The 16,337-nt window shown below is 40.1% G+C and overlaps 1 protein-coding gene across 1 annotated transcript in view; it reads left to right on the top strand.

Annotated features, from left to right (window-relative positions):
• The window catches only part of BCAS1 (brain enriched myelin associated protein 1), a 100,813-nt gene that overhangs the window by 27,336 nt on the left and 57,140 nt on the right, over positions 1-16,337 (top strand). The window contains exons 4-6 of the mRNA XM_050918240.1: positions 2,852-3,441; positions 14,748-14,891; positions 15,708-15,752. Of these exons, the coding sequence (XP_050774197.1) occupies positions 2,852-3,441; positions 14,748-14,891; positions 15,708-15,752 (779 nt within the window). The remainder of the gene's footprint in view (positions 1-2,851; positions 3,442-14,747; positions 14,892-15,707; positions 15,753-16,337) is intronic.

Below are 16,337 nucleotides of genomic sequence, written 5' to 3'. Positions count from 1 at the left end.
CTTTTATGATATAAGCTTCTTTATTTCCAGTGGACTTTTCTTGGTCTTGTTATTAACTTAAAGAAAGAGAGTGTCCATTTACATTTTTGCTCTTTTTTTCTGAGTTGTCTTCCACATTCCTATCTGAGGTCCTGAAATTCCTTCTCAAGTTTTCTCTCTCTAAATTATTAAGTGAAGGCCAGATACTGCAGTCCCTTCTCAGGCAAAACCCCTGAGGAAGTTCAGGATCTACACCAGGCACCTATAAAAATCTCAGTAGGTGCCTATCTGCGTATTTAGGCACCTAAATAGATTTAACAATCTGGCCCTGTAAGCTTAGAGAGAGAGATCAATAGTTAGTAGACCTTAATTGATCAGGTGAATAGCTACTGAATAATTGTATGCAAACTTCTCTTTGCATCATCAATGCTCAAACAGATGCACACTCAATATTGCAGAAGCAATTAGATAATATTGTTTTATTAAAGGCTAACAAAATTGTTGCCAGAATAAGTTATTTTCTTACATAAGCAGTAACAGGAAGGGCCTAAAATGTGAGACAATTTACCCTTTAAAGTACAGAGCTGGAAAAGGAAAAAAATCTATTTATTGACAAACTATAAAACACAAGGTATTGAAACACACCACCCACACCCACATCCACCCGAAGAAGGAGGAGGAAAATACCAGAATGAAAGTGGTAAAAGTAGAGAAACTAAATGAACAGGCCCTTTTGGCATCTGGTAAGAACCTCGCCTTGGTGATGAATCTCATTGTCACACCCCTCCGTTTTCATCGGCTGTTTCCTTCCCTGCTGGCAAGCCTTTCAGCAAATTCAATTTACATTTACTCTGGCATATCAGCTGACTCCTAAAGCTCTGTGTTTTTCTTGTCACTCCAGTTTATAGAAGGTTCTCACCGGCTGCTTGTTGGTAGCCAGTAGTGGAATGGAGACAGCGGTGTCTGCTGTCTAAACTAATTACCCAAAGAGTTAACTTTATGACCAGAGTGTTAATTTGATGTACTTGTTGTGTATGGACCTGCGAACCTTCTCTTCTTGTCAACTGTTTGAAATGGTCCAGCCTCATTACCACTACAAAAGTGATTTTTCCTCCCTTGGAATTCTACTCATAATTAAATTTTCTCATTAGACTGACCCTCCACCTACTAAGGCAACTCCCATCTTTTCATGTACTGTGTATAAATATGCCTACTACTGTACTTTCCACTCCATGCATCTGAGGAAGTGAGTTCTAGTCCACGAAAGCTTATGCCCAAATACATTTATTAGTCTCTAAGGTGCCACAAGGACTCCTTGTTGTTCTGTCTTTATTCTCAGAGGGGTAGCCATGTTAGTCTGGATCTGTAAAAGCAGCAAAGAGTCCTGTGGCACCTTATAGACTAACAGACGTTTTGGAGCATGAGCTTTCGTGGGTGAATACCCACTTCGTCGGATGCATGTAGTGGAAATTTCCAGGGGCAGGTATATATATGCAAGCAAGCAAGCCCCTGGAAATTTCCACTACATGCATCCGACGAAGTGGGTATTCACCCACGAAAGCTTATGCTCCAAAATGTCTGTTAGCCTATAAGGTGCCACAGGACTCATTGCTGTCTTTATTCTGTATCTGTACATCACCTAGCACAATGGGGTATCAATCCACCACTGAGCTCCTAAAAACACTACCACAATGTAAATAATAATATATTCATCTTAGCTACACTGTGCATGCTGCCATAGGTAGGATTTCTCTTGTGCCCTAACAAGAAAAATCTCAGCAGAGCCATCCTGTTGATCTTCAAGGACTATGATGTCTTTAGTGTGCAACGGGAAAGGATCAAAATGAAATATTCTAGGTAGCCATCATCTCAGCCATGTCACTGAACGTGAACTGCTTCATTATGCCACTGCTTCTTAGGTGATACCCGCTAGTACTGTTGCCTTCCAAGCATTTCATCTGAAGTGTACAAAAACTTAAAGGCAAAATGCTAAACAAGGTGAAATTTGAGGATTTTTTTTCACAATTCATTGCCAACTAGACAACAGTCTGTTTTACTGAAAAACTGGTAATTTTGCATGGAGTTTTGGCTAAAAAAATGGGTGCTTTCCCCAAGAATGAGCCCATTTCAAAGCAAAAATTGGCCCATTTTAAGTGAAATTTTTAAAATTTGACATTTGAAATTGGACTTTCAACATCTGAATTTTTTTTAACGTTTCTCTGTTAAAATGGGCATTTTAGCAAATTTTACAGCAAAGCATGTTTTCATGGCACCTAGCACAATGTGATCCTGTTCTGAGTGGGATCTTTGGGCGCTGCCACGATGTAAATAAAGCAAAAATGTAGAGGATGCCCAACTGGCAGAGAGGCTAAGTGACTTGCCCAAGGGATCACATGGGAAGTCTGTGGCAGAATAAGGCATTGAAGTTGGGTCTTCCAAGTTCTAGGCTAGTGTCCTAATCACTGGGCCATTCTTCCTCTCCCATCTCACTGTGCCTCAGTTTCCCATCTGTAAAATGGAGATAGGAATACATTCTACTCCCTCCCCTTGTTAGTCTTTTTTCTAGGTAGGGTATAAGTCTGAGAAAGAAATAATGGGCTTGATCCTGGGCTGGTACTGAGCACCACAACTCCCACTGACTTCAGTGAGAACAGAGAACATCAAAAACTCAGAGAATCAGGCCTCAAAGCTAAGCGGAAGCTCACATTTTGTACCAGAGAACATCACATTTACTTAACACATTGCAGTATATATTGTCTTCACGCAGGCATTGCATTTCAGAATGAGTTTATTAAAGCTCTAGACCACCACGATTAATAGGATAACTTCCCTGCTTTGCTGGATAATTGCTGTTTTATGTTTTTATTTGCAGTGGATGCAAGGACAAGTGTTGAACAGAATAATGTGGCCGTTTCTTCCCAGAAGACAATAGAGATAAGCTCCACTTCTGATGCAAATGGAAAAAATCTTGGGACTGAGGCCAAGAAACCCGTGCCAGCTGCAAAATCTCGTTTTGTCTTTGCTTTTTCACGGCCTGTACCAGGACGTACTGAAGAGCAAGCTACAGACTCATCAGTTGGATCAGCTAAGCTTGATGTCAGTTCAGAGATGCCTGAAGTGAACAAAGCATCAAGTGAGAAAGTAGATAGTCCCGCAACAGCTGTGCTGGAGGAAGGGTCCGATAAAAACCTAAACCAGGCCCCTTCTGCAGCAGAACTTAGTGACACTGAACTAATAGCATTAGCATCACCCGAGACAGAGGATGCAGCCTCATCAAAGACAAAACAAGTGACTTTCTTTGACAGACTCTTCAAACTGGAAAAGGGGAAGGAGAAAGAAAAGATTAAGACACAAGTCGAAACCCAAGAGGAAAGCCAGACTACGGAAATTCCTGAAGCCAGCATCACAGCGGAAGAGGCTGCTGGATTACAGAGCACACCAAACAATGTCCCACAGGGAAAGGCAAGTGTTTGAATGGGAATATCAATTTCTTCCTTAATGAAATCTCTTAGGAATATCAATGGTGCAGGACAGCATCATGTTCTGATGGTTGTGTGAATCAGACAGCAAATATTCTTGCTTTGTAGTGTGACTCCCCTATTTATCAGGGAAATCTAACAATCTCTGGAAGACTCATAAAAGCTGTGGCATCTGTTTCATGACAAAATTGGTAATGTCTGACCTACAGCTTAAGTTCATTTGTATTTTTACCAAAGACCTGGGCAAGACAGCTATATTCATGCTTCATTAGTCTAGATGATGAACACCAGCTGGCTGCAAGTGTAAAAAATGTCCTTGGAGCATAAGTAACTTCCATGCTTCAGGAGCTCAGTGTCTGATATTGAATGGCTTTAGGAAATTCTTTAGGCATATTTCACATGAAGCTTATAAAATACTAACTCACTCATTTATGCACTAGCTACTTATTGCATATCATACATACGAGGTCACAACCTTTAGTGAAGACTAGAATAGCGTAGTAACTCTTTGCACTTTGTATATATATAGTGCTCTTCATCCAAAGAATGATAATTCTTTAGAATGGATAGGAATGAATTTTGGAGACAGGGAAAATGAAGCATTAAGAAGTTAAGTGACTTGCCCAAGGTCATATGCTAGTCAGTAGCAGAGCTGGAATAGACCTTGACTCTCTTGTGTGCGCTTTATAGATAAGATCTCAGCATTTGAGATAAGCAATTGTTTTGTATCTTTAGCAATTGTTCTGACTCTACTGCTGAGTTGCTTTATACTTGTCTCAAATGTGTTGGCTTTTTTTACTCTTCCTGTAGAATAGCGGGTAATAGCAAGAAGAACATGCAGTGGTTTATTATTAATTTTATTGTATTTTTTATTTATGAAGGGCTGTCAGCACTCTGAAGTAGAATTAGTGGAATGTAGGAGGAAATGTAATCAGAGTTCTTTTAATAGGTTAAGAACTTAATAGGTTCTTAAACTTAGTGGGGCAAATCAACATAGCTTCATTGACTTCACAGTAATGCTACTTTACAACAGCTGAGCATCCAGCCCAAACTTTTTCTAAAGGATGAGTTCAGGTTTCATCTGTAAATTTTTACACCATCAAAATTACTAGAGGTTGATTTGGCATATCATGGCACTTCAAAGCATGGCTATGTTGCTCAAAGGGCCAGCCCCTCAACAGGTGTAAAGTGGTGTAACTCCATTGTTAGCTTCAATGTGCTAATTTGCATCAGATGAGAATCTAGCTCAAATATTTTTATAACCTCTGGGGAAAAAGACATTATAAAAACTGGACACCTGTTTACCAGAATCTATGGAGGAAAAGGCAATTTTAAGAGCAATTATTATTTTGATGGCTCTAGCATAAGTCCTCTACTTATACTAATGGTGGAATATCACTAACTGCTGCCTTGAGCAGCATTGACCATATCTCTGAACGAGGTCTGTTTGCCTTCTGAATATATTATTGCAATACTGTTTCTAAAATAGGTCTCTCTTTTTTCTACTCTGAAATCCTCCCCACCCCCTGCCCGAGGTTTTATATCTCAGTTCTGGGGGATCTCAGCCCTAGAATAAATCTATTTATCTTTTCTTTTTTTTTTTTTTTTAAAGGTTTGCCAGTTTGTTTTAAGATAAGAGTGTGAAAGAATAGAAGTTTATTGATAGCAAATGTGTTTTTGTGCCTGTCCTTCAAAAATGGTGCACATCACTGGGTATCTCAGACAGCTAATTTATAACACATGGGGTATAGTGCCTGTGCATATTTGTGTATTTGTGTTCGACGTGGACTCGTGGAATCTAAAATCACTCACTGTTTAAGGCAGAGCTGAATGAATGATCCACAATGAATAATGTATTCAGTACATATTGCCTTTTCTTTCAGTTTGCAAATTATCCAGGGAAAGACTGATATTCTGCCAGTATTCACAAATATTTACAAATTTCTTCAAGATTAAGTCTTGGCCTAAAGCTGATTAGAATTGTTACCTTTACAGTTAAATATAAAATACACAATTCATGCTTTGTTTGTTTCTTTCTTTAGACCAGGCCTAGGCCATTTCACTTTACTAGGAATGGTTTGCTCATAGGCAAAACCCCTGAGAGAAGACACAACTTATACCAGAAATAAAGAATATTTTTAAAGCTATAGCTTATGCCTGTTCCCCAAACAAAATAAGCTATATCAGCAAAACAACGTTGCTGGTATAACTGCATCTACAGCAGGGCTTTTTGCTGGCATAAAAATGTTGTAGGAATCACACCCCTCGCTGATGGGCAGACACTTCTAGTTGGCCTATGATTCTCCTTTTTTATTTTAAGGCTTAAGCAACAACAAAGCACACATTTCAAATTGCACATTTGATTATAAAATGTGCAGTGTACAGTTCATGCTGTGTTGGTTGGTGCAAGCAGTGAAACGTGAAGCATGCATTGCACACTGCAATACATAAACAGAAGTAGCTTTTCACTAAGAATTTGAGTTAAACATTTGCTTGTTGTGAACAAATTCTCACACATGTAAACCTCAAGGATGCGAGCGTTTGTTAAAAGCAAACATCAATGCATCACAAACACGATCAAAGTAAATTTTTCCAACTCAAACAATTAAACACTAGAAATGTTTCTTCTATTCCACAGCTCTAGCTTGGCTACTTGGACATCTGCTGCCCTTACTCATGTTGAATACTACCGTTGACCCCAATCCTGTAAAGACCAATGCAAGTGAAATGAATGGGACTACATGGAGTAGTAAAGTTAAGCACATGCCTAAGTATTTGCAGGATTGGGGCCTTAGTTTGCATATAATGCCTTTGGAATTCAGTGAAACTGCTAGTGGACTAACTCCCTGGGTCTGTAAATACTTTTAACATTAAGTTTGTGAATGGTCCCAATGAAATCAGAAATGTGCATAGATGCTTGTAGGGTAAGGGCCTCAACTGGTACTCAATGTGAGAGTGAAACTTCAGCCTTAGCCTTGAATTTCCTGGCATTTCTTTGTATATTTGAGAGACAGAACACAAAAAGGCAGGAGGTGGGGGAGCCTGAGACCTTTTATGATGAGCCAGGAATGAACATTTTATAGCCAGATTAAAAGAGGTGATAGAAATGCTGTCAAATTTATAATTATCCTTGAGTTGCTGAGCTTTGCTTTAATTCCACCTGATTAAACTAAGGCCTGGCCTCTGTCTTCAAATACACACAAACTATGTTTCCTGTAAAACTGGTCACTTTGCATGTATTATGGCAGAAGGATTAAGATTTAAAATTACACCAAATTTCTCCCAAACAGCAGCTAATTTAACTTGATTGTGTCTGCACAATGTTACACCATGAAAAAGAAACTCAAGTTATTGCTGTTGGCCATTATCGTTTTTGCTGGATTCTGATTTGTGGCCTCTATAAGAGCCTATTCTAGTCAAAACATCACTGAAAGTGAGCACCAACAAATAACTGATAACACTGCTGGTAAGTGAAGGATAGACTCCACAGTTTTAGCTTAGAAGTTGCACAAGCATTCAGTGTTTGACAAACCAGTCTTTATTTTCGTGGTCTACAAAACTACATTCACATTACAGCATAATTAAAACAAGGACAGGATTCATGAATTGATGAAGAATTTACAATTTAAGCCAAAGAAAAGATAAATTATTTGCCTGAAATGTTTCACTGAGCCAGGATTCATACAAACAAAAGTGTTGGCAGGAATACACTCTTTTGATACGTTTTTCTAATGACTGAACTAAGATTATAGTATAAGTCCTTAATTACTCGAAAGCTTGGCTCCTTACAGAAATGCATTTACACAGGAACATTTACCCAGGAACATTTAGCTCCTGATGCTGACTTTTCTCCTATGTTATTTCCAGAGGTTTTTTTCATTAGCATGTGTCTTTGCAGAGCACATTATGGAATGCGCTGACGCAGAGGTTTTTGTGGATATTTCAATATGGCTCTAGAATGTGAGGTTCCATATTTATTATCTCCTCCTGACTTATGCTGTAAAGACCTGATGCTGCATTCCTTACTCCAGCAAAATTCCTGTTAAAGGTAGCGCTGGGCCACAATTAAAGCTCCATATCAAGACCCAGGTTTGGGTCTGAGTTTGCAGCTTGAATGCTGACGGAGGCTAATAGTTTAGGGGAGCTCCTCATACCAAAAGGGTGATTACAGTACAAAAAGGTAACTGTGTGTGAAACTGCCCACTGTCCAGAGAAAAAGGTGTCTCCTGTGAGTGCAATTTGATTATTTGCTCCTATGTGCACCTATTTTGTTGATGCAATTTAGTTGCTTGCATGTGAAAATATGAGCTTACTTATGCCATGTGTGCGTGTCTATTGGGAGGAAAGGGTGATAGCGGATTTAGTTGTGCTTTGTGGCATGTTGGGTTTTGAGGTGGCTCTAGGTAGCATGGTGCCTCACGCTCTTTACATCCTTCACCTCTCTCTACACTGTGTAGTCTGGCTCTCGTAGAGAGTGTTTCAGGTCAGCAATGAGGTGCATTGGAAGGGCTGTAGGAAAGTAGAACACTTACTCCTAGTTGACTAATGATGGTGCTTGGCTGTGTGTGTGTGTGTGTGTGTGTCTCTCTCTCTCTTTCATTTCTATTTGAGTGTGTGTGTGAGAGAGACAGAGAGAGAGAAACTCAGGTTAAAGTCACTAAAGAATTCTCACTGAAGTTCTTTTGCTGATGTCTCCCGTTTCAAGCACTCTGCGGAGGCTAGTTTTGCTTAGCAATGTATATTCTGTATCCTGTTTTTTTTTTTTGGTCTAGTGCCTCACACTTGACTGTCCCTTTCACATCTGAAGTAGAGTTAGTTTTTATCATGTGTCCAGTACCAATATACATGGCATCCTTGGAAGAAACTGGCACAGACTGCATGTGTTTTGCAGGGAACATACTGTTCTTGGAAAGGCTTTGGCCTGTAATTGGCTGCTGTACAAACTATTGTGTCAGGTCCTTGCAAGAAACTTCCAAATAGCCTGTTAAAATGTTCTGAGCCATTGCAATGCATATCTTTCTATGGTAGATTTTGCAAAATGGTGGCTAGAGATTTAAGCAGGTAAAATCCTGTTATTGCTAATGAAACTTGTGTACTTAACTCCTTGCATACAGGTCTAAGAATGTACCCCTCTTTGTGCACACTTCACAGCACCAAAGAAGCTCTCTAGTAAAGTTTTTTAATTGCATTCATGATTTCACATGCTCAGAATTCCTCACCCCTCCTCCCCTAGCCCACCACTTGCCCATACAAATATATGTTCCTTTGTAAATCATATGTAAATAGTTCTTTTAAAATTCTATGATGCAGAGGAAGAAAATCTCAGAAACATGACCCAAAGGAATATTTCTTTGAAAAAGTGGAGACTGATAAAAAAAAAAGCCTAATGGCAGGTTGATAGAAACCTCCTGTGTGCCATTATAACACCAGCTAGTCCTTTCTCTCAAGGTATTTCAGAGATACCACCTATTGAAGATACATTGGCAACTTTTTTTTTCAATTTTGTGCCTCAAAGAAAGTGGGAACATAATCTCCTAATGGCTATTACTACTTCTTGTGTCACTGTTTTCTCTGCCTCTGGTAAATCCATACAGCAGTTTCAAGAAAATATACTGTATTATTATAAGTTGTTATTTGTACTGAAATAACACTTACAGACCACTACCAAGATCAGGGCCCCCTTGTGCTGGGCACTGTAATTATTGAGAGTGTGTGTAAGTACATGCATGTCTGTGTGCAGACAGACAGCCCCTGCTCTGAAGAGCTCCATCTAAACAGACAAGGCAGACAAAGGGAGAAATGTAATATTAATGTCATCCCCACTTTACAGATGAGGAATTATGCTCAGAGAGATTAAAGCCCAGACTTGCAAAGGTATTGAGGTGCCTAAAGATGCAGATAGATGATTAACTCCTTATGACTTCCAACGGGAGTTAGGTGCCTAATCTCCAAAGGTGCTTTTGTATCTACAGCTAGGCACCTATTTGCATTTTTAGGTCCCTAAAAACCTTTGTAAATCTGGCCCTGTGTGATTTGTCAGGAAGCCTATAGCAGAGCTGAGAAACAAACCCTAATTTCCCAAGTCTAGAGCCTACCCTACTACTCAGAGATTTCTGTTGATTGGATTTCCATGAGTGTCCCTTTCTCATCTTGTCCCTCAGTGCTGTGCAAGAGGTGTGGACAGGCCCTGTATCAGCACTTGAACGATGCTGGAATGTTCCAGAATGGTGTTCTGGTATTTCTGATGGGGTGTAATGAAGGGGGAGCACAATGAAGGAGGGCAGGAGGCCCAAAAAAGGGGGATAGGGATGCTGGGTCCCCCTCCCACTGCCAGGTCTGAGCAGCGACCCAGAAGCCATGGCTTCTCATCACGGGCATGCCCAAGGCAGCAGTGTGGGGCGGCTCTGCAATGAGGGATCAGTTGCCTGCATCCTCACCCAATGGGTAGCCCCTGTGGGCGTTCTGGCACTGTGGGCTAGGAGGGGAGGCCAAGGCATGGCCAGGAAGGGAGGTGGCAGCTGCTGGGTCTACACTCAGAGCTGGCCAAGGGGGAGGCTTGGGCAACCCTTCACTGTGTCTTGTGCCTGCCTTCCCTATGGTCAGAACCACAGGCACCCCCTTCTTCCCCCAAGGGTGAGGGAAGGCCCATACTGCTGCACAGGCTGAAGGGTCCTGGCAGAAGTATAGAGCCCTCTCATCCCCCTTTTGCTGCCAGTGAGCACGTCAACTCATAGTGGTGACACAGGGCTTCTTTTTTTAGGACTCAAGCACAGCTCTATATAGCAGTCTTCATGCTAAACATCCTCCCCCCCCCCGAGCAATTAACAGTGGTCTGCTCCACAAGAAGTGGAGGTACAAGGGCACAAGGAACCTTCCTTCCATACCCTCCTTATGCCCCAACTTATGTAGTACATCTAGAGACAAGGCTGAATTCAGTCCCTGTGCTCTCTGAGTGCAAAAAACCCCTTCCTCCCTACTCACAGGGGAGGTGCTTGCCACCCATGGGAGTGGCAGGGAGGAGATGGGGCTGGGTCCCCAATGCTCCCTGTACCAGCCCATCAAGCAGGATTGTAGCACAGGAGGAAGCAGATTCCACCGATGGCTAGTGAGCTCCTGTGCTCACCCTGGGGCAGGCAGCTTGATCTAACTATAAGTAAACGAATCAATATGAGTTCAGATGCATTTGTCTGCACTGTACTGCACTCATCACTGTAGTTACCTAGACACTAAAGTACCTCCTCAAAATGCCAATATTTACAGCCTCGAGAGGAGGCAAACTTAGTTGAGGGAGTGAAAAGGGCAGGATGTCCTAATGCATTTGAAAATGCCCTTCAATTTTAGTTTATTTAGTTCATTAGTGAATATGTCACCAAAGGGTACAGAAATATTTCTCTTTCTGCTGGTTTCTTTCCTTTTTTCATTCTAATAGCTGTGTGGAATAGAGGGTAAAAAACTAGTAACTGATATGATCTTAGGCCCCAAGTCAACAATGCATTGAAACAGTGCTGAATCAGAACATCAGTGAACTGAATACATCTTACATCATTCCCGCATGAAATCTCTTCTCTTGCCATGCTTTAGTAGATTATAATTAGAGACGGTTGAAAATTTTTGAATGTTCAAAATTTGTAAAAATGATTTTGATTTTTTCCAATTATTTTTACAAAAAATATATGGATTGTCAAAAAATTGTAAGTTTGACATTTCCAAGAAAAAAATGATTTTTTTTTGCAAAAGAGTTTCTATTTTTTTTATTATATTTAATAATGAAGCTTTGTTTCTGAGATGTAAGCAAAAATTACAGAAAACTCCACAAACCCATTTAACAGAAAACAACCCACAAGCATTAAAGGCTCCAGGCTCCATATTGGTTATCTGATCTCTGAACAGACTTTGCATGTGTTGTCATTCCTTCAAGCATGACAGACTGGAGTCATTTAAAGCCAATGGGGTGTGCTGTTTGCCATGGAAAAGGAAGAGCAAGAAGAAATGGCAGGGTTAGTAACAGGTCTCTGAGCTGTACTTTGGACCCTGACCTGGCTGCTGGTCTTTCTAGTGTACAGTGTTGGTATTTTCAAGGCAAACCTTATTATTATTATTATTAATTATTAGTATTTAAGAACAGCAAAATCTCTTTCTTTGCATCTCATACTAGTTTGTTTGATGGTGCTACAAGAAAGCAAACTGACAGTGGGAACAACTGCCTGGTGGCCTCCTTACAGCGGGCAGTAAATGAGAGCTTATGAGAAAAGGAGGGTGGTGCATTAATAGAGTCACTAGTAGGCAAGACAGCTATTCAGTTTGGTGAGGAGGCTACTCATGCTGGGAGGGTATAGTGCAGCCCGGGCTGCACGCTTGCTCCCAGCAGAAATACCCATTTCCAAATGAACGGCTACTGACCATCTCCTTTCTATAGTGTGGATAACACCACAGTCTCCCCATATGCCATTCCCCCAAGCAGAAAAGCAGAGTGTGCATCTCAACAAAGACTCAATCCTGTGTCCATTGATGTTGATGGTAATGCTGCCATTGACTTCAATTGTGCAGGATCAAACATTCTATGTAAATCTCATCTCTGCGCTCTATCAGCATCAAGCAAGAACTTAGAACAACAAGAAGCCCAAGGTATGAAAATAACTTCATGTCCAGAACCACCAGAGCTGATTGGGAAATGGAATATATAACTAGCTATGTGACTTTTTTCATGAAGTAACCTGATTTCCAACTACCAGACATTAAGACAGAGAGAACTTAGGACCCAGATTTTCCAAACTCTGCATGTGCAAAAATGCACAGAAGTAAATGCCTACTTTGCAAATGAACAGTCAATGTGACATGGTAATTTACACACTGGGGGATGAGTGAGGATCCTAGTGTCTACATATAAAGACTAAATTGTATGACATATTAAGGAAAAAGGACAAAACAAGCTATATTGTTAAGTGGTTTAAAAAAAAATTCGAAGGATGATTAACTTAATTACCTGAAGGTTCAAAGGCCAGATATTTATCTAGTGTAAATAGGCATGGCTGTGCTGACTTCCACTATATAATTATGATCTATTTAGAAAGGAGGTGCATTTCTCAGTCCTTAATCAGAGACATTTGATACAAGCAAAGTACAGAAAACTATCTGGATTAAATTTATATGGGGCCCAATTTTCAGTGGAACCTCAACCCAACCTCAGCTTGTATGAACACTTCTTTTGCATACCCAATCCAGCAGTCCCATCTGTGTACTTGCATACCTAACTGGTGGGACTTTTGTTTTCTCACTGTGATCTTCTGTTAGAGATACCTGACAGGTGAGGTAATATCTTTTATTGAACCAACTTCTGTTGGTGAGAGAAACAAGCTGTTGAGCTTACACAGAGCTCTTTTTTTGGGTTCTTGAACAATCTTCTATGTCCTGCTGCTCTTCATGTAGGCTTCTGAAATGAAGACAATTGGGCCATCTTCTTCTCTCCCCTTTTGCAGCATGGAAAGGTGCAGAATTGCCCTAGACACATGGAGTAGGTGTGGGGAGGCCCCAAGGAATGAAAGATAACTATGCACCCACTGTGAAGTTGCTTCTTGTCCCTCTGGGAAAAGCTCAGCTCCCTCAAGATAAGTGGATATGGGCAGCCCAAAAGGGGAGGAGTTGAGGAAACAGCCTGTCTCTGTAATGTGTTCCCTTCTCAGGATAGAGTGCAGTTTGAATCATCACTTGTTATTGTTCTGGGCAGAGAAACACAAGCTGAGCACTCCCCCATGCCAGGAATCGTCAGCTGACCAGCTACAGGCATTTCTGGCCCTCAATGCCATCACAGACAGCACTATGGAGAGGCTAGAACAGGGGAGGGAACCTGGCTTATTGTTTGTGGGGTCACAAACTCTAACTCCTAAAAACTTTACTCATGTGATCAGTCCTACTTACTGCAACAAGACTGCTCACATAAGTAGGATTTGCAGGAGCAAGCCCCAAAAATAGATTATTAATGGAGAAAGGGAACCTGAGTATTAATAAAGTGGGGAAAGAAGAATATGCCCAATCATTATTCAAAGAGTCGTTTATATGTAAGACACTGTAAACTGAAATTGAATTCACTCATTTTCATGTGTATAAATCCGTAGAGTTGTGATTAACTCTCTTTAGAGCTAACAATTACAAAGTTATCTACTAGGGGCAGATCCCTAACTGGTCTGCTTTCACTTTGCTAATCACGCTGTTATTTGTTAGTTACAATGAGAACCACTGCATTTGAATTGTCTGCTAACTGAGCCCCTAAAGCCCAGAGCCCAGTCCTGCAAGGTGTTCAGTGTCCACAGATTTCAGTGAAGATGGGGATGGTCAGTACCACTCAAGACGCACTTAGGACATTGCAAGATCAAGACCTAAAGATGTGTGAGGACTCATGCTTTTATGTTATTCCTTTTAGGTCTTCATGTAAAAGATATTTGGGAAGGGAGAGGTGAATTTTTTGCACAGCTCTTTAGATAGTTTATGAGTCATCAGTGGTGCCAAAATTGTAAATTATGAAAACAGTCTAAGGGCCACATTTTCTAAGAGTTCCAGATTTTCAGAAAAGCTTAACATGGATATTGCGCTCTTTTGAAAATCAGGCTGTAAATGTGCTAACAGCAGCTACTAAGCACTTCTGAAAATCTGGCCCTTATTCACTGCCTATATGAGAAGAGCTTCTTTGAAAATAGATTCCCAATTCTGAGTGTGAGCATAGGAAGAACTGTCCTGATTATTCTGTTTGGAAAATCTGGCCCCTCATACATGAGAGACAGCTCTGTGTGGCATAAAAAGCTAGAGTTATTGTTGATGTTTGCTGGTGATTTGAGAGGCTTTTTTAACATTGTTTGTGGTTTCTAGATAAAAGTTATTTCTGGAAATTGCAGTATATTGAGGAGCAGAAGCTTTCTTTGTATGTTGTAATCAGACATTGCGGCTTCAAAGGCCAAAATCTCAGCCATTTGTTACCGTTCACAAGTGCTAAGCCATGTTAATAGAAAAGGGGGGTTGTTTTGGATGCCGCATTCAACTTTACTTGCTATGTGTGTTATATTCTGTAGCTCAGAACAGTGTTCCTCTTGCCAACTGCAAATGCTTGGTACATTAGAAGAGAGGGGCAAAAAGATTTGTATAAATGCGCGATTGTTCTGAATATGTAGGCTGGGTAAGTATGGTTGGAATTGGGGCTGTGACTCTTGAGAGCAACAGGATGCAAATCACAAGTGTTACTTTTACATTCCACTGGAAATTAAACAAGCTGGGTCTGAAGAAACTGTGCTCCTTTTTTAGGACATAGATGATTGCAACCAAAAAGCCGTGCAGCAAGGCTCAGCAGGTGTCAATACTGAGGAGGCAGCAGTAAAACAAGAGAACCCCAAGGCATTTGCCACAATAGACAACAATAATTCTGTCATGAGTTTCTTTAAAACGCTGGTAAGTTTTTGCCTACAGTTTTGCTCTATAGGGAACACCTTAAAAACAAAGACTGCTTATTAAATTCCAATCTATATGCATTTATGAATATCTAATATGTTCATTATCTTGGGTATCAAAGATTAATGTTGTAAAACTGAACTGATGCCTTAGAGAATGCTTAGATTGATAGGGAGAGAAAGAGTCTGTGCCATAGTTACTTAATGGTATTGATTAGGAAAATGTCCTCTACTCTTATAGACTGTTTTAGAATGCAAGTCATTCAGTTCTGTTAAAAATATTTTCTGTGACTTAAAACTTGCTTTGAAAATGTCTAAACATACAAACAAAACAATCATCACTTACTGACAGCACAAATGTAAGTCAAGGAAGAGACAGGAAAACCATTAAGTACAAAGAAGAAGAAGAATTGTTAATGAAGGAGAAAGTTGGGTAATGAAAATACTAAATTAGCAATGCAAAAGGACAGCAAATGCCATAGGACATGATTGGGTTCACCTTTAGGGAATAATACAACCTGTAGGTTTGTCTAATGTATTTTTTATTTTGATTTTTTATCTTTTCAGACTCTGTCTCAAAATTACATCCAGGAAATGAATTCACCTCATATTAATATGCTATATGTCTTTCCCATTTGGAAAGCAAAGTAGACTTTGCTATTTGTAGGTTACATGTGTATTCTTTCCCTTATTGTCATAGATAAGCCTGTTAGGTTCTAACTAACTGATGAAATTTCAGATCTTTCCTACTGAAAGAAGTTGAATTTGGACATATTTCATCCACTATTACAGTATTTTGTTTTCTCAAATATTTAAGGTTTCACCAAGCAAATCAGAAGCCAAAAGTGACTCTGAGGACAAGGTAGGCAGTTTGCTTGATGTTTTTCTCTCTGTCATTACCATTACAGTGTGCTCAGATTGGCTTCAATGCTATCCTTTCTTCTCCTGTGCCTTCCCTTCCTCTGTACATGAGGTTACTGTTTGTTGTATGAAACAAACAGTAACCTTTCAGAAATAAAATAAAAAAGAAGAAAGATGACCATAGACTAGTCTATTTTTTCCATTCCGTTTCAAATACTGTGTTGAATGTACTACTTAATCCACTTCCCGTGTTAGACGTTTGAAGTTGAAATAGTAATATTGTTATACTGGAAGTTATTTAGATTCTCAAACTAGATGAGTTTGGGATTTCTGGATCAAATTCTGGCTCCACTGAATTTAATTGCAAAATTCCCATTAACTACTATAGAGTCAGGATTTCTTCATGATTTTGGTTATACAACTGTGCAAAGCTGCCAGTGAATATAGATATTTTTTTTGAGGCCCTGCATACAGGGTGACATTCTCACCTATTTGTACAGAGGGTCACAGTAGTCCTTCAGCACAGCAGAACTGTAGCTACTCTGTGCAGGGTGTGGCCAGCTGTGGATCAGGTCCATAGGAAGAT

Source organism: Gopherus flavomarginatus, chromosome 11 (genome assembly GCF_025201925.1).
Source record: "Gopherus flavomarginatus isolate rGopFla2 chromosome 11, rGopFla2.mat.asm, whole genome shotgun sequence".
Taxonomy (NCBI): domain Eukaryota; kingdom Metazoa; phylum Chordata; order Testudines; family Testudinidae; genus Gopherus; species Gopherus flavomarginatus.
Note: the sequence above shows the minus strand (reverse complement) of the source record. Positions and strands in the feature narration are given on the sequence as shown.